We start from the raw sequence: 24,875 nt of genomic DNA on the forward strand, positions 1-24,875 counted from the left end.
ACTGCACAGAGGCACCCACTGGGGGGGACAGTCACACTGCACAGAGGCACCCACTGGGGGAGGGGGGGGTGCAGTCACTGCACAGAGGCACCCCATCCCCCTGCATCACACTGTTCACTCGCCCCTCTGCATCTCACTACTCTCTCTCCCCCTGCATCTCACTACTCTCTCCCCCCCTGCATCTCACTACTCTCTCCCCCCTGCATCTCACTACTCTCTCTCCCCCCTGCATCTCAATACTCTCTCTCCCCCCTGCATCTCAATACTCTCTCTCCCCCCTGCATCTCACTACTCTCTCCCCCCCTGCATCTCACTACTCTCTCCCCCCCTGCATCTCACTACTCCCCCCCCCTGCATCTCACTGCTCTCTCCCCCCCTGCATCTCACTGTTCTCTCTCTCCTCCCCGCATCACACTACTCTCTCCCCCCCCCGCATCACACTGCTCTCTCCCCCCCCCGCATCACACTGCTCTCTCCCCCCCCCGCATCACACTGCTCTCCCCCCCCCGCATCACACTGTTCTCTCTCCCCCCTGCATCACACTGCTCTCTCCCCCCCCGCATCACACTGCTCTCTCCCCCCCTGCATCACACTGCTCTCTCCCCCCCGCATCACACTGCTCTCCCCCCCCCGCATCACACTGCTCTCTCCCCCCCTGCATCACACTACTCTTTCCCCCCCCCCCCCCATCACACTACTCTCTCCCCCCCCCCCCCCACATCACACTACTCTCTCTCCCCCCCCCCCCACATCACACTACTCTCTCTCCCCCCCCCCCCACATCACACTACTCTCTCTCCATCTATTCACACTCAAATGTTCTGGAAATTATGTCATGCTCCACCTCTCCTCCCTGTCACGGGAGACCAAGTTCAACACCTTCTTATAACCGGGATCATTTGATTGAGCAAAACAAGATGGTAAAATAAATGGTAATTTATTTCTTGTATAAGACAGATACACAAAGTTACACAATTCAAGATGAACACACTTACTGGGGATGGGACTAACGAATAAATCCGTCTCCGGAACGAAATTCCTTCAGATCACCTTTTTAGATCACTTTCCCCTGACCGGTAGTTCCTCACACAAAGTCCTGGACATCTGTTACTTCTCCGCTGTTGGTCTGCGCTTGGAATCTGCGCTCCCCTTTGGCTGCGGCCCTCTCAAGCATTCAGGCCCTCATACACTAACCTGGACCGCTTATCCGAGCGTGGGAATTCTCCGGCCAGCCAATCACCGATCTGCTGGTATTGTAAAACCGGGCGGCACCTTTTCTCAGGTAGCAAGGGGGCATGGGCTGTCCTGGCCCCTCTGCCGCTTTGCATACTGAGCCCACCCGTTGCTCAGGCTCCAGAGAGTCTGGATTCTGGCAAATGGTCATCGGACAGGCTTGTGTGAGGCCAGGATGTGGGTACTCGAAGTATAACCGCAGTACCCCTCCTGTTCTAACACCTTGGCATCCCTGAGCCTTTCAAGTACAGACTCCGGACAGACACAGAGGCACCAAGCATGGTCGCCAGCTGGTTTTCCGGAATCCATGACTTAGAAAGCCCTCAGTCCATATACAGGTTATCAATATATATTCCTATTAAACTATAACCATTTAATAAAATATATTGTGTCCTGTCTTCTGTGTGCTAAAAGTTATGGGTTCCTATTCTGGTGTCAGGGGTGGAGTGAGTGTATATATTCTCTACAATCACTAGCCTCCTTCCTGGCACACGAGAAAAATACTTTAAAAACATTTAGACACTTTAAAAACCTGCTCAGCTTTATAACTTAGCTGGAGCAGCCTCATAACCCCTACACTAGGTTCAGTGTACCTGGGCATGTATGGGGGTACCTCTGCTATACTGGGGAACCCCTACTACACTAAGGACTCCGTGTATAATTGCAGATATATTTTAACCCCTTTATACCCGTTTCCCTTGTCTGGAAGATGCTGCAGCAGAGACTCACGCGGTGAGTCGTAAGAGCGTTTCCAGGGTCCGAGGTTGGCGGAGTAATGCGCTTAGCTGTATCCGAAGATGTCACTCATCTCCGGATACAACTTTTGGGGTATCCCATAACCCGGAACCCCGCTACATAGACGCATTCTGTAAAGACTTTCTCCGCCAAACCCTCCCCCCGAAACTTACAGCCTAGAAATCTCCCGATCCCAGCACCCCAGGAAAGGCAAAAATCACATAATTCTTTAATGTCGCCAAATCAGTATACAGTTGCAGTAATATTTTCGACATCTGTGCCCCAGAGCTGACACTCTAAGACCTTAACACACGGGTCAGGGTTAACCAAGTGGGCTTGACCTTTATTATAAGCCTGGTTAAGCCCTTCACCGTCACCCCCCTCCCCCCCAGCATCTTACTGCTCCCTCTCTCCCCCCTGCATCTTACTGCTCCCCCTCGCCCCCCCAGCATATTACTGCTCCCCCTCTCCTCCCAGCCAGCTTCTTACTGCTCCCCCTCTCCTCCCTCTAGCATCTTACTGCCCCCCTCTCCTCCCCCTCCATCTTACTGCTCCCTCTCCTCCCCCCAGCATCTTACTGCTCATCTCTCCTCCCCCCAGCATCTTTCTGCTCCCCCTCTCCTCCCCCCCAGCATCTTTCTGCTCCCCCTCCCAGCATCTTTCTGCTCCCCCTCTCCTCCCCCCAGCATCGTTCTGCTCCCTCTCTCCTCCCCCCAGCATCTTACTGCTCCCCCTCTCATCCCCCCCCAGCATCTTACTGCTCCCCTCTCATCCCCCCCAGCATCTTACTGCTCCCCCTCTCCTCCCCCCAGCATCTTACTGCTCTCCCTCTCCTCCCCCCAGCATCTTACTGCTCCCCCTCTCCTCCCCAGCATCTTACTTCTCCCCCTCTCCTCCCCCCAGCATCTTACTGCTCCCCCTCTCTTCCCCCCCCCAGCATCTTACTGCTCCCCCTCTCTTCCCCCCCCAGCATCTTACTGCTCCCCCTCTCTTCCCCCCCAGCATCTTACTGCTCCCCCTCTCTTCCCCCCCAGCATCTTACTGCTCCCCCTCTCTTCTCCCCCCAGCATCTTACTGCTCCCCCTCTCCTCCCCCCCAGCATCTTACTGCTCTCCCTCTCCTCCCCCCCAGCATCTTAATGCTCCCCCTCTCCCCCCCCAGCATCTTACTGCTCCCCCTCTCCTCCCCCAGCATCTTACTGCACCCCTCTCCTCCCCCAGCATCTTACTGCCCCCCTCTCCTCCCCCAGCATCTTACTGCTTCCCCCCAGCATTTTACTGCTCCCCCTCCCCAGCATCTTACTGCTCCCCCTCCCCAGCATCTTACTGCTCCCCCTCTCCTCCCCCCCAGCATCTTACTGCTCCCCCTCCCCAGCATCTTACTGCTCCCCCTCCCCAGCATCTTACTGCTCCCCCTCTCCTTCCCCCCAGCATCTTACTGCTCCCCCTCTCCTTCCCCCCAGCATCTTGCTGCTCCCCCTCACCTCCCCCAGCATCTTACTGCTTCACCCCAACATCTTACTGCTCCCCCTCCCCAGCATCTTACTGCACCCCCTCTCCTCCCCACCAGCATCTTACTGCTCCCCCCTCCTCCCCCCCCAGCATCTTACTGCTCCCCCTCTCCTTCCCCCCAGCATCTTACTGCTCCCCCCTCTCCCCCCAGCATCTTACTGCTCCCCCTCTCCTCCCCCAGCATCGTACTGCTTCCCCCCAGCATCTTACTGCTTCCCCCCAGTATCTTACTGCTCCCCCTCCCCAGCATCTTACTGCTCCCCCTCTCCTCCCCCCCAGCATCTTACTGCTCCCCCTCTCCTCCCCAGCATCTTACTGCTCCCCCTCTCCTCCCCCCAGCATCTTACTGCTCCCCCTCTCTCCCCCCCCCCAGCATCTTACTGCTCCCCCTCTCTTCCCCCCCAGCATCTTACTGCTCCCCCTCTTCCCCCCCAGCATCTTACTGCTCCCCCTCTTCCCTCCCCAGCATCTTACTGCTCCCCCTCTCCTCCCCCCCAGCATATTACTGCTCTCCCTCTCCTCCCCCCAGCATCTTAATGCTCCCCCTCTCCTCCCCCCAGCATCTTACTGCTCCCCCAGCATTATACTGCACCCCTCTCCTCCCCCAGCATCTTACTGCCCCCCCTCTCCTCCCCCAGCATCTTACTGCTTCCCCCCAGCATCTTACTGCTCCCCCTCTCCTCCCCCCCAGCATCTTACTGCACCCCCCTCCTCCCCCCCAGCATCTTACTGCTCCCCCTCTCCTTCCCCCAGCATCTCCTGCTCCCCCTCTCCTCCCCCAGCATCTTACTGCTCCCCCTCCCCAGCATCTTACTGCTCCCCCTCTCCTCCCCCCCAGCATCTTACTGCTCCCCCCTCCTCCCCCCCCAGCATCTTACTGCTCCCCCTCTCCTCCCCCAGCATCTTACTGCTTCCCCCCAGCATCTTACTGCTCCCCCTCCCCAGCATCTTACTGCTCCCCCTCTCCTCCCCCCAGCATCTTACTGCTCCCTCTCCCCCAGCATCTTACTGCTCCCCCCAGCATCTTACTGCTCCCCCTCTCCTCCCCCAGCATCTTACTGCTTCCCCCCAGCATCTTACTGCTCCCCCTCTCCTCCCCCCCAGCATCTTGCTGCTCACCCTCTCCTCCATCTTGCTGCTCCCCCTCCCCCGAATCTTGCTGCTCCCTCTACTCCCCCCCCCCCAGCATCTTGCTGCTCCCCCTCTACTCCCCCTCCCCAGCATCTTGCTGCTCCCCCCGCATCTCTTTCTGAATACCCCAAACAATAATCAAATTGATTGCATCAAACATCCGGAAGTGACGTCAGGCCATTTCCTGTTCTGGCGGAGCGACTGTCCTTGGGTGCAGGGCTTGCGTGTCACAGGGCAGGCAGTGGAGCGCAGGGCTTGCGTGTCACAGGGCAGTCGGTGGAACGCAGGGCTTGGGTGTCACAGGGCAGTCGGTGGAACGCAGGGCTTGGGTGTCACAGGGCAGGCGGTGGAACGCAGGGCTTGCGTGTCACAGGGCTGGGGTGGACCGCAGGGCTTGCGTGTCACAGATCTGGCGGTGGAACGCAGCGTCAGGAGACGTCTTGGCTGATGTAAAGAAGGTAAAAGCTTTAACATGAGAAACTTTTTCTCCTGCAGCTCAGACCGAGTCATTTATTTCCCCTGCACATCACATCCCGCAGCAGGACTACAACTCCCAGAAGCACCTGCGGCGGAGAGAGCGTCACGTGGCCCGTTACAGCCAATCAGCGCACGGGCATCCACAGTAAAGCAGGTAGGAAGTGATCAGATAGATATATCTATTTATACTGTACCCCCACTATATATTTCTATATATACCTCCCCACTATACATATACCCCCACTATATATTTCTATATATACCTCCCCACTATATATATACCCCCACTATATATTTCTATATATACCTCCCCACTATATATATACCCCACTATATATGTAATACACCTCCCACTATATATTTACCCCCACTATATATTTCTATATATACCTCCCCACGATATATACCCCCACTATATATTTCTATATATACCTCCCCACTATATATATACCCCCACTATATATATGTATATACAGCTCCCCACTATATATATACCCCCACTATATATATATATATATATCCCCCACTGTATATTTGTATATACACCTCCCCACTATATATACACCCCCACTATATGTATATACACCTCCCCACTATATATATACCCCCACTATATATTTCTATATATACCTCCCCACTATATATATACCCCCACTATATATATGTATATACACCTCCCCACTATATATATATACCCCCACTATATATATATATATATATATATATATATATATATATATATCCCCCACTATATATTTGTATATACACCTCCCCACTATATATACACCCCCACTATATGTATATACACCTCCCCTCTATATATATATACCCCCACTATATATATATATATATATATATATATATAGTGGGGAGGTGTATATACATATAGTGGGGGTGTATATATAGTGGGGAGGTGTATATACAAATATATATATATATATATATATATATATATATATATATATATCTCCCCACTGTATATATCTATATACACCTCCCCACTGTATATATATCCCACTATATATATACCCCCACTATATATATATATATATTTGTGTGTATATATATTTGTGTGTGTGTGTATATATATTGTATGTATTTACTCCTACTTGTATACATGCACTTTCCTCCTCTCCACTGTATATATTTTAGAATAGTGAAAACAATTAGCGCCACTAATGAATACAAATGTGCGTGTAATCAATGAAAACGAATGTGTGCCTGCAGTCTGGATAATGAGTAGATATTGGGGGTAGAGGAAGCACACGGGGGCCTGATGTTGTATGAATGCATACACCTTGCGTATGGTCTGAAGAAAGGACAGGGCTGTCCAGAAATGTTACTGTGTGTATGCCGGCTCTGATGCTTCCTCTACCTCCAATATCTATTCACACGGGGTCAACAGAGGGGAGCACCAAGGAGAAAACCATTAATACAGCTGAACCCCCGTAATAACGCGGGGCTCAGTCCACCCGATGCAACCGTGTTATAAACGGGATCGCGAGAACAAAAATGGCCGCCGCGATCACGGTTCCGCGTCCGCCGGAGGGGGAGTGCTGGGATAACTATCCCAGCTGTCCCAGACCCGCAGCACAGCGGCACCCCCACAGGACTTACCCGGAGCAGCGTGCTGGGGATCCAACGCCACAGACATGGTGTCCGGGTCAGCCAGCGCCGAGGCGCTCCTGTTTATGCAGCAGCTTCTAAACACTAATAAACAGCGAAAACAGAAAGCCGTTTGCGCACGCTCCACAGCACGGTGATTTCATCAAATGTGATGATAGGGGAGAAAGGATAAAAAGAAGCACTCCACTATGTTATAAATGTGTTACAATGAGACCAATGATAATACAGGCGGTTCTCGCTTATCCCACGGATTGCAGCTCCATGTCATTCGGGTGCGGCGGCTGTCGGCAATGCGTCCAGCGGACTGCATTATGGGGCGTCGGATAAGGCACCTGACGGAAAGCGGGACGTCGGATGCCGGGGACCACCTGTATAGCCAATTGGGAGTTCTGTATGCCGGGGGCGCGCAAAGTGGGGGGGCGTGCCCCCGGGCGCGGCTGGTACAGAGGCCTCGTGCTTCTCTGAAAGCATTTAAAATAAATGCCGGGGATCGCGTGAGGCCTCTGTAACTTTTACTTACATTCCAGCGACGCGTCTCCATGGAAACCCAGCGTCAAATGATGCCGCGGGGTCGGCAACGTGACGTCACATGACCCCGTGACGTCATTTGACGCTGGAGCCATGCAGAGAGGGGGCGGCGTGAGTCGGAGGGGAGAAGACGGGGGCGCACATGTAGGAAACTTTGCGCCCCCCTGCTGTATTCAACAAGTAAGAAATCTGCAGCACTCACTGGGATACGCTATACATACGTATTACATCGGAATAGGAACACGTGCGTGCACGTGCGCCCCACGCGTGTGTTCCTTGTCTGCTGTAATAAATGTATACTTATTTATAACCTATTCCAGTGCGTGCTGCAGATTGTATATTCACTGGAGCTGGGTGGTGACCCTGGCTTCACCGGGTGGTGACCCTGGCTTCACCGGGTGGTGACCCTGGCTTCACCGGATGCTCCATGCAAGTATTTGTTTTCTATTTCTCCGAGTTGTGATTTGAGTGCCCCGGACAACTGGTAGTGTTATGGAGTCCCGGTGTTATGGAGTCCCGGTGTTATGGAGTCCCGGTGTTATGGAGTCCCGGTGTTATGGAGTCCCGGTGTTATGGAGTCCCGGTGTTATGGAGTCCCGGTGTTATGGAGTCCCGGTGTTATGGAGTCCCGGTGTTATGGAGTCCCGTATGCAAATACTAGGGAAAAAATCCCTAATTGCTCAAAAATATCAAAAGCTCACAAAGATAAGAACATATGTGCACAGTGCATGTGAAGGAGGTGTTATGGATGTACCAACACTAGAAATATATAAACCCCAAAGTCGTGGTTATTTGGGAAAGGTCCGGTGTTGGGGGTCCCAATAGAGTATTGACGTGTGTGTGTGTGTGTGTACCGTATTAGCCAAGTTTAATAATCAAAAACAAATAGACGATCCCGTTCTGTGGCTAACGAAATGCTTTTATTTGTGTGAGCTTTCGAGATATCAAAAAGGACAACAGTTAGGAAGATAACTATTGCCTCAAAAAAGAAGCACATTTCAGTGGTGCACTCTCAGGCTTTCGAGATATACCGATCTCTTCTTCCGGTGGTGTTACGCCGATCTCTTCTTCCGGCCGTGTTACGCCGATCTCTTCTTCCGGCGGTGTTACGCCGATCTCTTCTTCCGGCGGTGTTACGCCGATCTCTTCTTCCGGCGGTGTTACGCCGATCTCTTCTTCCGGCGGTGTTACGCCGATCTCTTCTTCCGGCGGTGTTACGCCGATCTCTTCTTCCGGCGGTGTTACGCCGATCTCTTCTTCCCGCGGTGTTACGCCGATCTCTTCTTCCCGCGGTGTTACGCCGATCTCTTCTTCCCGCGGTGTTACGCCGATCTCTTCTTCCCGCGGTGTTACGCCGATCTCTTCTTCCCGCGGTGTTACAATGAATGAAGCAGGCGAGGGGTTTACTCAAAATTCCTGCATTTTGATTTGTTGAAGGGCCGTCACGTGACGCGACGGCCCTTGAAAAAGTCGCTTGTCACCGTCGCGTGCACTATAAGCGCACGCGGCGGCGGCGGCAATGCTTTTGTTTTTGGGCGAATTCGCGTCGCCGGTACTATAAGCACGGCCTTAGGCCTGTAATATAGTGGGCGCGCGCCTGTGCGAACACGCATGCACATGCTGCGCACTTTTTGTGTGTACGGGTCTGTGTTGCTGTGAGCGACAGTCTTGGAAGGTACTGTGTACGTGTGTGTGTGTGTGTGTGTCACTGGGTAACTGTGTGTGTGTGTGTGTGTGTGTGTGTGTGTGTGTGTGTGTGTTTGTGTACAGATTGTGTGAGTTAATAATTTATTAAATAATATTTTTAAACTAAAAAAAGACGTTGTACAGTATGAATAGAAATTATTTTTATTGTGCAATGTTGATTAAAAAAAATATATATACACACACACACACACACACACACACACACATTACAGCGACGGTAGCAGCGCGAGTACATACTTTTCTGAATCTTCCCCCCTGTCGGCCAGCTCCACACTCGCTGCCGCGCGCACACCCGGCCCTAGCATACAATGGCTGTCTAACCACAGCCAACTAAAAGTGCCGCGCACGCACAGCGCAGCAAGCGTGCCCACTATATTACGGGACAGGTGTTATTTTACATAGACAGGTGTTAAATGGTCCCTGAATGTTAGTGACGTAAGAGAGAGAGTGTGTGTGTGTGTGTGTGTGTAAATATAAATTTGTAAAGCGCCCACAGTGTATACAGCGCTTTGCAAAAGGTGTGTGTGGGAGTCTATACCAATGGGGTGGGTAGGTGTAGAAATGTGAGAGGGTGTTGCATTACTATTGTGTGTAGATACTATGTGGTCCCTATTGGTATATAGTGATAGACTTACATTGTACATTTGTATGCGTAAGAGACAGCTGTATGTGCATACATATAGCACAGTATGTATAGACATGGCCTTTAGCACTCATGGGAAGAGAGTTCTCTTGTGTCAGTAGTGACTCATGAAACTTCGGCCTCGGTTTAGGCCACCGCTAAGTGTCCCGAATAGTTGCATAAATTTGTATTCATGCAACCGTCTGTCTTTCGGTGTTCTAAGATTACCTTTCAGTATGGCCACCTTCATATCGTTCATCTTACGGCCAGAGTCAGAGAAATGTTCGCCGACAGGACTGTCTCTTGTTCCGCGTGTGATGCTGTGGCGATGCAGGTTCATTCTCTTGTTTAGCCCCTGCCCTGTCTCGCCTATGTAGTAGCAGCCCCCTGGGCATTTCATGCACATGATGAGGTACACGACATTGCTGGAGGAACAGGTGAACCTTCCTCTGATTTTGTATTCCCGATTCCTGTGTGGTATTTGTATTGTGTCCGCTGTGTAGAGCATTGCGCAGGTTTTGCATCGTGCGTCCTGGCATGGTCTTGTCCCACATTCAGTTGTACTGTTGAATACTTTACTCCTCACCATCATTTACTTGAGATTATGAAGTTGTCTGTATGATAATAAGGGTGTTTCAGGGAAGACCTGTTGCAGTCTTGTATCTTCCTGGAGAATGGGTTGTAGTTCCCTGGCGATCTTGCGTAGGGCTTCTGCCCAATGCTCCACACAGCGGACACAATACTAATTGCATTTACGATTTTAGGCTCACTTGTGGCAAACTATGTATTTGCAGTAAAAAAAACAGAAAAGCCGGCGCCTCCAAAATGGAAAAGATAAAACTGACCAAATAGAGTCCAAGGGTATATGGAATGGAGTCCCGAGGGGAATCTTCAGTGAAGTCTCATAGACAGACAAACAAACATAAAAAACGAAAAAGACAAAAGAAAAAGATCATAGTACAACTAAACAAGACCAATATATACAAACAAATACTGAAAAGATTGGCAAAGAGATAATCACAAATTTAATGCAATTAAATAAAATATTAATAAAACAGACACATGAATGTAGGGCTAAAGACACTAATAAGTTGAATCATCCGGTAGGAGTAAAATTAAAATCCTACTTACAGCAGAGCTGAAGAATAAAAACCCACACAGCAACTGTCTTTGAATCCAGACCAGAGCTTCTGCAGAGATGGAGCACAGCAGCACAGCTTCCAAGAGTCCACACTTCAAGGGTGACCGCTGTAGCCACTCACGCAGACCTTCCAGGTGGGTGAGAGGTACCCCGAGGGGGGACCAGGGCTACACGCTGTTAGTGGAGTTGCCGACACCGGACACACAAGCCCGCAGGTCGCGCGGTGTGTCGGTGACGTCACACCACAGCGTGAGGACAGGGGAAGCGCTCAAGAGAACAGTGAGGCTCTGGGAGCTGAAGAGCAGTCAGGAAACAGCGGTGCACAGACAGAAAAGATGTGCGGTTAGCCTGTCAAACCAATTTACAATAGACCAGTACATTAAGTGACAAAGAGGTGGTTTGGCCACTATTCTGGAAGCCAGAGGGTCACGTGTAAGATGACTTAGCTCAGATAGTGTCAACTCGGCCCTCTTTTCCAAGCACGACAAGGTCTGTTTCTTTTCTTACTTTATTTGGAGAAAGCAGGGAAAAACAGTCTCTTGTGTAGAGGTGTAGGTCTAAATATCTCTGTGTGTGCTTAGTAGTAAAGGGAAGTGAAAAGATAATCCCGCAGTACCATCACAGGGGTTACAGCAAGGTACTCACTCGTTCAGAGGTATGGTGGAAAGGAAGTGACAATGTATGCTGGGTAGTAAGATAGTCTGGGGACAGACCATCTGTGGGCAGAGCAGAGGGGGAGAAAGCAGACTAGCCCATTTGAGAGAGAGGCTGGGGCTGCTATGGCAACTCACAGGAGTGTCTGGGGGAGCTACAACATGTAGCAATAATGTTGCATCTCTAATACAGCAAGCTGCTGAGAGAGAAGAAATGGCACTGTATTATCACACAAGCACTGTGTTTGTGTACAGAGCCAAACACATACAGCTGGCAAGCAGGGCTGCGAGGAAAGGGGGGGGGGGTGAAACAGAAGTGCAGACGGGTATTCCTGTTCCATGACACTCCCCGTCTGGTATCTGTAGATACCACTATATAACAGGCTATGTGGAACATATGGGCAATGCAAACATAACATAACAATGCAAAGGTCCATATTCCCATAGCAAGGTGATACCGGCCGGTACCACTGGCGTCAAAGTCCTTTGGCTAAACCTTCCAGTAAGGGAAGCCAGGTGGATGCACAGCTCTTGGTTAGCTTGATGCACCACAATGTCTTTTTGTAAGAGTCTCTGGCACTGTTTCCTTTTAGCCTTGTGAGAAAACAGTCCTTTTGTCTCTGTAGTTTTACCCACAGAGTACATCCCCTTGTAGGTGTGCCAGTCGTGGTAGCTTGTCGCCCTATCACCTGGCGTTCGGCAGAAGGAGATGGCTTTTGGCTCCTTGCGGAAGCGGAACAACACTTCTGGAAGACTGGTTGTCGAATCCAGTTCAGTAAAGAGGGCGTCTCTCAGAGAGACTCCCTGAAGCTGAGTGCTGGGGTTGAACATTACCCGGATTTGATCGGGTTCCTGAGGGTGGTAGGCCCCAGGTGATTGGAGGTACCGGCATTCTTCACCTTCCTCCATTAGAGGTGCTGGCTTTGCGTGGCCGGTAAACCCTTTTAGGTCGCGGAGGTGCGAAGTGAACCTAGAGATGGCATGTTCTCCATTGTTTGGGAAGCGTCCTTTTGGTGAATGGAATGGTAGCGGAGTCACCCAACTGCCTAGTCCGTCTTTAGGGAGCTCTTTGACAGTTAACCTCGGGAATCCTCTATCTTCCCTCGATGGTGTTTGTTTGCCGTCCCTTGTTGTTTGGAACGCTGTGCACCGTAGGTCATCGGTGCATTTTTCTTGCACGAGAACATCTCCACGTAGTTTGGTGAGACACTTCTGTGTCTCTCTGTTGACTGCCCTCGGGAGGTTATTGTCTCCCTGGACGTAACGAAGAACAGTCTCTTTTGTCCTAGTAAATCCCCTTGTGAAATGTCTCTGTGGCTGTCTCTTTTTAGATGTGTGAGAGGACAGTCTTTTTGACACTGTGGCTTCACCTGTGGGGCGCAATCTTTTGCGGCTATGCCAGCTGGTTGCTTTGTCACTTGATACTCTATGGATAGGAACAACTGTACATCTTAGTCGTGCCATTGCTCGCGAGAGGACTGTTTGATCGTTTATTGTCTTTTGGACGATCCCTTTGTCGGTCACCTTTGGGAGGTTACTTTCTTCCTTCGGTGGAATCGACTCATCATCCTTAGCTGTCTGGACTGCTGAGCATCCTAGGTCATTGTCACATCCCCTCGATGCGAGGATGTTTTTGTTGATCTCAGGGGTATGATCTTGTCTTTTCTCTTCATTTGGCCCTTCGGTCGCTTGGAGATGGCCAAGACATGGTTCAGAGAGAGATGTGTGTCCACATTCTGTTACCACCGTTCTGCGGGCATCAACATAGTCTTGCCCGTGCTCTTTGTTGGTGCACGCGTTGCCCACTATCACCCATCCTAGGTCAAGTCTTTGGGCGTATGGTGCGTTGTGGGGTCCGTTATGCTGTTTACGGACTTTATGTACCCTCATGATGTTCCTGCCGAGCAGCAGCAAGATCTTGGCGCCTTGTTCTACCGGCAGGATGTAGTTGGCTATTCCTTTGAGGTGGGAGTAATGGCGTGCCACGTCTGGTGTGGGAATCTCGTCCCTGTTTGTGGCCATGTGGTTACACTCGAGTGTGGGGAGAGCTATTTTCACTCTGTTATCCACTGAACATATGACGTAGCCGCTTGCTCTTCTCCCTGTTGACTCAGTTGACCCTGCACAGGTTCTGAGGGTGTAGGGTGAGGCATTGTCCTGTAAGTTGAATAGGTTGAAGAACTCCGTCTTCGCCAATGATCTGTTGCTTTGGTCGTCGAGGATTGCATACATCTGAATAGCCTTCTCAGGTTGTCCCTGGGGGTGCACTGCGACAAGGCATATTTTGGAGCAAGACATGTTGTCACCTTCTTTTCCGCAAACCTCAGTGCGCTGAGATCTGACGGATGTTGGCTCTCCTTCTCCTTCCTCCCCGCCATGCTCCGCTATGGAGGATGGGTTGTTGAGTTGGTGGGGTGTCAACGCCTCTGGGTGTAACGATGTCACGTGCTTGTCACTTTTGCACACCGTACATTTGATTTCTTCTTTACAGTCTTTGAATAAATGAGTTGTGGAAGCACAACATTTGAAACAAGCTCCCCATTCCCTGAGTAAGTTCTTTCGCTCCTCTATGGGTTTCATTCTGAATCCGATACACTCGTTAAGCGGATGCGGCCTTCTGTGTATAGGGCATTCTTTGTTAAGGTCCCTTGGTTTCTTGTCTCCGGCGACCGACTGATCGGGAGTAGTTTGGGTCGTGGGAGGCACGTCCGTCCTGCGGACCGAGATGGGTGTTTGAGTGTTACCGTATCTCGCCACGGGTCTCTCATTCCTCAGGCTGCTTGCACTGTGTGTAGTTTGCGCACATAAGATGAAACTGGGATCGTTCCTTGTCCTTGCCGCTTCGCGGATGAAGCTCACGAAGAATGAGAATGGGGGGAAGGCGACTTGCTTCTCCCTTTTGTATTTGGAGCCTTGTGAGATCCATTTTTCTTGGAGGTTGAAGGGTAGCTTCTCCAGGATGGGTCTCACTCCATGAGCTGAGTCTAGGGCGTTGAGACCTATTAAGGAATGGTCTTTCCTTGCGAAGTCCAGTTCTTGCAGCAGGTCCCCGAGCTCTCGTAACTTCGAGTAGTCTTTAGTTGTGATCCTGGGGAAGCTGTCGATTCTTTTGAAGAGCGAATCCTCGACCGCTTCGGGGCTGCCGTAGGTCTCTTCTAACCTTTCCCACACTAGGTCAAGACCCACTTGGGGTTGATGCGCGTTTGCCGCCCGGAGTCTCTTGGCGTGCTACCTGGATTCGTTCCCCAGGAACTTGAATAGCAGGTTGAGCTCTTGCCTTGCTGAGAAGTCCAAGCTGCTGATTGCATCTTTGAACGTGAACTTCCACGTCCGGTAGTTCTCAGGGCGGTCGTCGAAGCTGATGAGTCCTGCGTGCACCAGGTCACGCCGGATCATGTACTTGGCTATGTCTGTCAGGCCTGAGGCATCGGCGTGTTTGTCCCATTCTGTGGCAGTTGCTGGGAGGGTCCTTGCGGTCGCCTCTTTCTTGGCGTGAACGCGTGATGACTGCTGGTCAGTGTGAGGGGCTGTTTTCTCCCGCGTGGGTGTACCTGGATTGCGAGCCTGTTGTGGTGCACCCGTGTGCGCGCTGGCGTGTGGATCACTATTGCGGCTGTGGCTATCCCAGGCAGCATGTACCATTGCAGGAACAGCATCTTCTCCTCATGGGCCTAGCAAGTCTTCGGTATCTGTGGAGTCGCTCCATCCGTGTTGAGATGGTGCGCTGGTGTTTACACTGAAGAGGCTCCTTACGTAGTCTTCAGTGCGTTGGGCTGGATCTTCTGAGGCAAACCGTCCGTATGGTTGCTCCCCGCCATCCTGTCTCGCGGCTGCTTCTAGGACTTCAGCTTGGGCTATGGCGGCGGCGGCGGCTTCCTTCTCTTGATTAAGTGCCTCTAGTTCCGCATCGAATTCGGCTTTCCTACGCGCAGTGGCGGTAGCGGCAGCGGTAGCAGCATTAGCGGCGGCTGTTTTTTCCTCCTCTTCTATGCGCGCTCTTCCTGCTCTTATGGCTGCTTCTCTGCGACTATATTCGGCCCTGGCACGTGCGGCCTCTGCAGTGGCTCGCGCCTTGGTAGCGCTTGCGCTGGACACGTTGGATTGCGCTGATTTTGCAGACCTTGATGAGTGCCTTGATGTGCTGGAGCGCTGCGACGCGGTCTCCAGAAGGAGCTCTTTTCTCACGCTTTGCGCGTCTGTGATAGCGGTCCGCACGCGGCTGTCACGTGTAAGGTCAATGTCATTTTGTAAGTGTCTTTCTTGCAGGCTTTCGCTGGTGTTGGCCCTGGTCAGGTAAGTAATGTATGCTTCCGACAGTTCTTGATAACACGAGTAATCGGTCCTTAATTGCGTTATTGCCTGCTCGAGCTGTTGCGCATAGTTGCCAACGCTAGTAACATTGCGTATTCCCAGTGTGGTTGCGCTCCAGGCCAACTTTAATTTAGCGCGGTACGCTTCAATGTCAGTCTCATATTTTTCGCGGGCCTTTTGTGTCAGTGTGACTGTCCGTTTGGGCCTTGCCTCTGCCTGCGCCTGTAGCAGATGCGCAGCGGTCTCTGTGTCTTGAGTGATCGCTCTTCTGCGTGATGTCTGGTGAGGCTCTGAGTTCTGCCATGCTGTAGGTGTGTGTAGGCCTTTTGCCAGTGCGTGTGGCGTGCGGTCTTTTACCTTGTCAGCGATGGGCGTCTGTCTCAGATGATGCCAAGCGGTGTCCTGCAGCGTGCAGCGTAGGGGTAGCTGTACTCACAGGTGTCCGGTGGCTCTGACCCGTGTCCTGGCGGGTGTCCGGTAGCGTGTCCCTTGATGGCGCTAGCCGTGGGGACGTGCGCAGGGGTAGGTGAGGTGGTGGCTCCTCACTATGGGCTGTGCAGAGGGTGAACTCAGACAGAGAAAGGCAGTTAGGTTTTGTGTAAGAAGCACTGTTTGTTGCAAGGCTGCTGTGCAGTGTAGGCTGCTGCTTGTCTGTTAAGGCTGCAGGCTGTGTGCAGTTTGAGCTACTTGGTGCTTCCTTTGTCTGCAGAGACTGCTCTGTTTTATCATGGAGTCTGGAGTAGCAGCTCCTGTAAGTGTCTGTAAGGCACACGATATCTTTTCACTATTCTGGAAGCCAGAGGGTCACGTGTAAGATGACTTAGCTCAGATAGTGTCAACTCGGCCCTCTTTTCCAAGCACGACAAGGTCTGTTTCTTTTCTTACTTTATTTGGAGAAAGCAGGGAAAAACAGTCTCTTGTGTAGAGGTGTAGGACTAAATATCTCTGTGTGTGCTTAGTAGTAAAGGGAGGTGAAAAGATAATCCTGCAGCACCATTCCAGGGGTTACAGCAAGGTACTCACTCGTCCAGCGGTGTGGTGGAAAGGAAGTGACAATGTATCCTGGGTAGTAAGATAGTCTGGGGACAGACCATCTGTGGGCAGAGCAGAGGGGGAGAAAGCAGACTAGCCCATTTGAGAGAGAGGCTGGGGCTGCTATGGCAACTCACAGGAGTGTCTGGGGGAGCTACAATATGTAGCAATGATGTTGCATCTCTAATACAGCAAGCTGCTGGGAGAGGGGAAATGGCACTGTATTATCACACAAGCACTGTGTTTGTGTGCAGAGCCAAACACATACAGCTGGCACTAATAAGCTGGCAAGCAGGGCTGCAAGGAAAGGGGGGGGGGGGGGGTGAAACAGAAGTGCAGTTCTTGTTCCATGATAAATAATTAACAATGTTTTTTTCACTTTTTATTAACGGTTCTTTGGATCATATTTATTTATTTATCAACAATTTATATGTATGTTTATATCTATTATTCTCTCTTGGTTCATTATGAGTATATCCATATATTATTAGCCAATTATACTGCCATCTTGTGGTTATTTTACTTTATTGCAAGAGAATCCTAAATATGTGTTTAACTTATAGAATTTAATATTAATATTTGTATATGTATTTTAATGTATTAAAGTGTTGTTATTACTATGTTTATTATGCTTTATAAGAATACCATGTTACACAGTGATTATTATGAAATTAGTTTATTGTGGGTTAGAATACCAGGTCATAGCTAACCGGTATAAAAGGAACGATAGACTATCTCAGTCCATAATCCCTGAGGAAGTTCCTGACAGAACGAAACGCGTTGGATGATCGCCCGGGGTTCCGCTGTCCATTCGGAGTGTACAGCGTCTGCTCAGCTCCACTCTCCTTCTTCACTGGGACTGATCATCCGAGTCTCACAGCTCCGTCACGACCAGGGAGCAAGAACCAGCAGCCATACACAGGATATGAAAGGATTTACCAACCCAACAGGACTGTTTCCCAAGACATTTGTTTGACTGAAGACTGCCTGAGACCAGGAGGGTCCCAACGCCAGACCCCCTGATTTTTATACTTTACTGCTGTCCAAGAACATCCGTTTGTGAGTTCCCGTTCATTCTCTCAATACAGGTGCTATACAACATCACACTATTGTGTTTCCTTTTCCCCCCTTCTCTTCCCATTTCCCTTAAGCCTTAAGGGAGAACATATTCCAGATTTGCTACTAGAGGGGTCAGTTCCCCCCATATCTCCCCCTGCCTAACGTAAGCCATTGTATTCGCTTTATCACTATTTAATTTGTTTGGTTTCTGTTTGCGCCCTGATTTTTTGTTTTTTCATATTGTTATTGAGACGGGGGACTGTGTCTTATTTTGGCAGCTGCACCAGAACCTCATAATTTTTTTTTTTTAAATCACATTTTATTACATTCACATGTTTGTTAATTAATTTGTGCTTATATTTTCCTCACTTCTATGCACTCAACCTGTACACCTGAAAATATCTCTATAGGACAAACAACTATGTTGGGAAATGTAGTCTCACGACTTGTATACCTGAAAATATACCTCCTAAAGGTGTAGGATATTTAGTCTCTCGACCCGTATACCTGACAATATCCCTCTTGGGACCCAAATCAGGACATTTCCCACAAGGCTCGCAGCCTCAACCCTGGGAAACCCTCACCTGGACCTGCACAGGGGTCCTAACCGGTTTCACCAAAGTTCTGTGACAGACTGTTTGAACGGTTAAAATTGGATGGCGTCAACATAAGGGGACCCAACATATCCTCTTACCCAAGCACCTTATTTTTGAGGTGCCTGGGGTTCGGGCAAAAATATCTGTCAAAATTCCTGGAATCCTCACCAAGTTTTAGCGATCTGAGTCCTGGCACCAAGGTGTGGAAGAAACACAAGCCCAGTCATATTTTAGGGAAACAGTTGCCAGAGACTGATGGTTTTTGTGTAGCTACTACATGAGTTACACATATGTTATTCAGACTCAGGTCTGATTTATTAAGTACTAATCTTATCCTTTAATTACATTTAGATTGTATAGCAGACAGAAGAACGAGGCGGGATCAGAATTATACAGCGTCTTTTCACTGGACAGCTCCGTGCTGTTTTAACACTTACACAAATTGGCATATACTGTATTTTTTTTTAAGTTGAGCTAAATAAAAATTGCTCTGTGATTTTGGGGTCCCCTTTGAGGGAGTCCCCGGCCCAATGCGCCACCGCAACCTCCCCAGCACCTGTCAGATGTGCGCACTCCACGGAGGTAAGGGGACCCGGGGGGGGGGGGGGGCTCTCTACTATACTCTCCCTCCCCCCCTGGGGAAACCTCAATGTCCCCGCTTGGGACAGTGTAACAACCATATCAATAACAAAGTTATGTAATAAAAATGCATAATAAACACAACTTAACACATACTGACTCCACATAAGGTTGTACATTTCCGTAAACATGGCTATAACGGATTTCACCTTGCTACGAGCCCACTGCTGAGCCTCATAATGGGGTGCCCCAATTTGGTCATAGGTCATCCGATTGGGTGGATGCCTACATCCCTGGTTCCGCTTGAACGGCTCTTGTGCGCCTCCCTCTGGGGAGTAGTACATACAGTCCTGAGGCTCAGCCTCTCCCATTGAGGGTGTAAATGTCTCTGCAAAGTCTCTCTGGGGTACGAAGCACGGGCTTCGGGGATCAAAAGGTTGATTCATTGGAGCCACCCTTGTAGGCGTAGTGCATTGGGGCCCTTTACCCGCAGCTCCTCCGGGAGGTGCTCTGTGATTTTGGGGTCCCCTTTGAGAGAGTCCCCGGCCCAATGCGCTCCAGCAATGCTGCTTTCTTTTATTTACAAGCTCAAACTTTCTTGTTCTAGATAAGAGATTTGTTCAATAATTTTACAATACACTGCTATGTTTTAAAAGAATATATATTTTACACACCTCTTAAAGGTAATCTAGAACTTTCTCTCACTGGTTAAGATGTTTAGAAATGTCAGGGGGATTTGTTATGTATGCATGTCTTTGTTTATAGCGCCATTAATAGTGCCATTAATGTACATAGCGCTTCACAGGAGTAATACACGTGACAATCATATAAATAACAAATAATACAAATAACACATAATGGGAAGAAGTGCTTCAGACATAAATGTGACATTTAGGAAAAGGAGTCCCTGCCCCGAAGAGCTTACAATCTAATGTGCCTTGTCACTGCAGGGTGACACAGACAGGACCCATAGCCCCTCACATCTGTCCCTCCCACTGCAGGGTGACAGGACACACAGCCCCTCACATCTGTCCCTCCCACTGCAGGGTGACACAGACAGGACCCACAGCCCCTCACATTTGTCCCTCCCACTGCAGGGTGACACATACAGGACACACAGTCCCTCCCACTGCAGGGTGACACAGACAGGACACACAGTCCCTCCCACTGCAGGGTGACAGATCCCACAGTCCCTCACATCTGTCCCTCCCACTGCAGGGTGACACATACAGGACACACAGTCCCTCCCACTGCAGGGTGACACAGAGAGGACACAGCCCCTCCCACTGCAGGGTGACAGATCCCACAGTCCCTCACATCTGTCCCTCCCACTGCAGGGTGACACATACAGGACACACAGTCCCTCCCACTGCAGGGTGACACAGAGAGGACACACAGCCCCTCCCACTGCAGGGTGACAGATCCCACAGTCCCTCACATCTGTCCCTCCCACTGCAGGGTGACACAGACAGGACCCACAGCCCCTCACATCTGTCCCTCCCACTGCAGGGTGACACAGACAGGACCCACAGCCCCTCACATCTGTCCCTCCCACTGCAGGGTGACACAGACAGGACACACAGCCCCTCACATCTGTCCCTCCCACTGCAGGGTGACACAGACAGGACCCACAGCCCCTCACATCTGTCCCTCCCACTGCAGGGTGACACAAACAGGACCCACAGCCCCTCACATCTGTCCCTCCCACTGCAGGGTGACACAGACAGGACCCACAGCCCCTCACATCTGTCCCTCCCACTGCAGGGTGACACAGACAGGACCCACAGCCCCTCACATCTGTCCCTCCCACTGCAGGGTGACACAGACAGGACCCACAGCCCCTCACATCTGTCCCTCCCACTGCAGGGGGACACAGACAGGACACACAGCCCCTCACATCTGTCCCTCCCTCTGCAGGGTGACACAGACAGGACCCACAGCCCCTCACATCTGTCCCTCCCACTGCAGGGTGACACAGACAGGACCCACAGCCCCTCTCATCTGTCCCTCCCACTGCAGGGTGGCACAGACAGGACACACAGCCCCTCACATCTGTCCCTCCCACTGCAGGGTGACACAGGCAGGAGGGACACTTATTCCACTGTATCCTTTTCTGTCACTGCAGGGTGATATATACATCCATCTCTCCCCATGTATAGGATGATATTGCTGTGAAATACAAGTACAATATATTCCAGTAACTGCAGAGGTCACCACGGGGTGAGACACTTCCACACGGACCAGAGCCCATTCTTGGAGCATCTGACTAACTCACTGATCATGAACAAGGACAACAAGCCGATGGCTGAGAAGATCTTGGATCACACCCTGGAGATTATCTACCTGCTGACCGGAGAGGTGAGAGCTGCTGGTGACTGTCATAATGACATCACTCCTATCTCTCTCACTACAGCCGGGACCTGTCTCTGTTGGTAACATGTCTTCATCTTCTGTTAATCTGTCTTTTGGTTTTACCTCGGGGCTCTGTCCTGGGACCTCTCCTTTTCTCTCTACACATTATCACCTGGTGACCTCATCAACTCTTTTGACCTTGGGTATCATCTCTATGCAGATATATCTATTCACACCTTGCCTTGAAGTGACATTTGACGCCTCCCTTTCCATCTCCGGTCACATTCACGGCATGACAAAAATGTGTTGCTTCTTCCTCCGTAACATTGCCAAGATCTACAGTTTCTTCTGACAGGCCCCCCTGCTCCTTGTGCATGCCCTTATCCTCTCCCATCCGGATTATTGTAACACACTGGTAACAGGCCTCCCTGCTCCTTGTGCATGCTCTAGTTCCATAATGTCTTTTCTTAGGATTGGTGCCCAAAGTTGTACTCCTCATTCAAGGTGTGGTCTTATTAATGCTTTGTAAAGGGGCATAATTATGTTTACTTCCCTTCCATCCATTGCCCGTTTGATGCAAGATAAGATCTTGTTTGCCTTTGCAGCTACTGCATGACATTGGGCACTATTGCTAAGCCTGCTGTCTACAAGCACTCCTAAATCCTTCTCCATCCAGGATTCCCCCAATATATCTCCATTTAATTTACAAGTCGCCTGTTTATTCTTGTTTCCCAAATGCATAACCTTACATTTATCTGTATTAAACCTCATCTGCCATTTACCTGCCCACGTTTCCAGTCTCTCCAAGTCCTTCTTAAGAGAAATTACATCCTTCTCTGATTCTACTACCTTACACAATTTAGTATCATCAGCAAAGATGGAGACTTTGCTCTCGATGCCAACCTCAAGGTAATTAATAAACAAGTTAAAAAGCAGGGGTCCCAGTACCGATCCCTGAGGTACTCCACTCACGACTTTAGTCCAACCTGAAAAAGTTCCATTTATGACAACCCTCTGTTGTCTGTCCTTTAACCAGTTTTCAATCCAGGTGCATATATTATTACTGAGTTCAATTTGCTTTATTTTGTACACCAACCTCATGTGTGAAACCGTATCAAAAGCCTTTGCAAATCTAAGTAGACCACATCAACTGCATTACCCTGGTTTGTTGCATTGTTTATAATTCTGATATGCTGCTTCCATCCTTTCTGTCTTTAAGGGGCCTTTTCACTAAACCTCGATAAATTCAGTGCATTGGCGAGCGACTTTGCATTGATTTACCGCAATATAAAACGTGTATCAAAACGGTATTCTCTAAAAAAAAAAACACAATTTTTTTTTAAAAGTGCGGTCAAACAATGCAGGATCGTACTATTTTTTTTTCTTCTAAGTCTTATCGCACAGAAAGTGTTTGTTTAAACTGCAGCCTGGAAGAGTTGCATGGACAGAGCTGCATCTCCATGCACGGCTCTTACAGGCGATCGTGTACTTTAAATATTCATTGGTAATAATAGTGTGCGGGAGCAGGGGGTCTCATGAGCTGAACCGCATTGATTTCAGCCTCGGGGATCCCCTGCTTCCCGAGTTACAGGCCCCGGTATGGGGTGCCGGTTTCACCTGTGCATGTAAATCTCCTGGTCACATGACGTGGGAGATTTAAACATGGCGGGGATACCGGCATCACATAACGGGGCCTGTAACTCAGGATGCAGGGGGTCCCGAGGCTGAAATTAATGCCGCTAAGGCAATGAAGGGGTTAAGGCCTAGTAGCTTGTTTATTGGGGGTACAGGGGTGGGTGAAGGAAGCTAATTGTCCATGGGTGGGTGGTTAGGCCTACCGGGAAGGTTGTGGGAGGAGTTAACCCTTCATTACCAGTGACAAGCAATGCATTTCCCCCCAAATGCTTGTTTTAATTTAATTGTTATGTATTGTATTTTTGGTGGGGTTTTTTTTTTTTTTTTAGGGTGCCCATTGACTGCCATAGTGGCAAACCATTCCCATATTATATGGGGATGGTGTTACCACTGTGCCAATCAATTGGTTTATTAGAAAAAAAAATTGTTCTTGAAATGTAATGTATTTTATTTGGTGCTTGGTTTTTTATTTGTAGTTTTCTCATTAATTGCCATAGTGGCATATTATGGGCATGGTTTTACCACTGTGCCAATCAATGTGTTGGAGGGTGGGGGTAGGTGCCCGAGGTGGGTAGCGGTGGAGGGAGGTTAACCCCTTAATTACTATAGTGGTTACTAACCGCTAAGATGATTAAGGGTTAGTGGGCATTAGTTTTATTTTTTATTTTTTATTATGTTCCTGCCAATGGAGGACAAGGATGCGAAGGACGATGATGAGGACGGCCTTCATCCTGGCAGGGGTAAGTAGAACTTTAGTTTACTTTATGCTGGCTGGTTTTATTTTTAATGGACAAATGCACCATTATCCATATCTGGATAATATACATTTTTCCCATTACTGTACTGTATGTGTTGGGGGGGGGGGGGGGTGTTTATGTTTTGCACTGTAAAAAATTTTGAATGGGGAAAAACGCTATTAGCCATCTTTGGCTGAGAGCACTTTTACCCATTCCTGTTGTTAGTACAAGGGTGGGCGCAGGTGGTAGTTACCCAAGGGTGGTGTTTAGGCCGTGTGGGAGGGTAGCGCGAGGAGTTAACCCCTTCATTACCTTCTTACCTCCCGCTAATGTAATGAAAGGGTTAAATAGCAGGCACTGATTTTGTTGTTGGTACAGGGGTTGGGCGAAGGTGGTAGTTGCCCCAGGGCGGGTGTTTAGGCCTTGCGAGACGGTGTCAGTAGAAGTTAACCCCTTCATTACCTTACCGGTTACAACCGCTAAGGTAATGAAGGGGTTAACCCCTCGCGCTACCCTCCCACACGGCCTAAACACCACCCTTGGGTAACTACCATCTGCGCCCACACTTGTACTAACAACAGGAATGGGTAAAAGTGCTCTTAGCCAAAGATGGCTGTAACGCTAATCTCATTGCCCCAGTCTATGTCTGGATAATTAAAATCCCCCATTATGCAAACATGACCCCGTTTTGATGCCTTCTCCATTTGCAAAAGTATTTTAGCTTCCTCAATCTCACAGATATTTGGTGGTTTATAGCATATTCCCACAAACATTTTCTTTATACTTTTACCCCCACTGCTAATTTCTATCCACACGGTCTCTACATGTTCATCCTTCCCCTCATACATGTGTCCCGTGAAGTGGTACAGAACAGGCAGTTAGATCTGTAAACCTCTTCCCTTATAATAGGTTTTAGATCCGGTTTAACATATAGACATACTCCACCTCCTCTTCTATTTGCTCTATTGGTGCAATCAAAGTTCCTAAGACTGAAGTCCCGGTGTCGGCGCTGCACGGACGCCTGCCAGGCTAGCGGTGCGAGCAGCTGTGGCCTGCGCTGAGCTGCAGGGGGAAAGACGGGGGGGAGGGGTGACGGGCCATGGGGCTCATACGTCACCAGGCAGGTTCGCCCTCATTGGCTGAACCACCGGGGGCGTGGCCTAGTGCTCAGTCGTAAGTCCTGAACACAGTTTTCCTGTCTTCAGATAAA

At 49.9% G+C, this 24,875-nt stretch overlaps 1 protein-coding gene across 4 annotated transcripts in view; it reads left to right on the forward strand.

Moving 5' to 3' along the window:
• The first annotated feature begins 4,858 nt into the window (after positions 1-4,858).
• The window catches only part of LOC142468087 (uncharacterized), a 38,876-nt gene continuing 18,859 nt past the window's right edge, over positions 4,859-24,875 (forward strand). Inside the window, exons 1-3 of one of the 4 annotated variants that reach the window (XM_075574229.1) lie at positions 17,328-17,766; positions 18,714-18,944; positions 21,101-21,299. In XM_075574229.1, coding sequence (XP_075430344.1) covers positions 21,222-21,299 — 78 coding nt within the window. In that variant the 5' untranslated portion in view covers positions 17,328-17,766; positions 18,714-18,944; positions 21,101-21,221. Of the gene's footprint in view, positions 5,242-17,327; positions 18,945-21,100; positions 21,300-24,875 lie in introns of those variants that run through there. The other 3 variants (XM_075574237.1, XM_075574210.1, XM_075574220.1) reach the window with 3 other exon arrangements.

The sequence above is a fragment of the Ascaphus truei genome, chromosome 1 (genome assembly GCF_040206685.1).
Source record: "Ascaphus truei isolate aAscTru1 chromosome 1, aAscTru1.hap1, whole genome shotgun sequence".
Taxonomy (NCBI): Eukaryota; Metazoa; Chordata; class Amphibia; order Anura; family Ascaphidae; genus Ascaphus; species Ascaphus truei.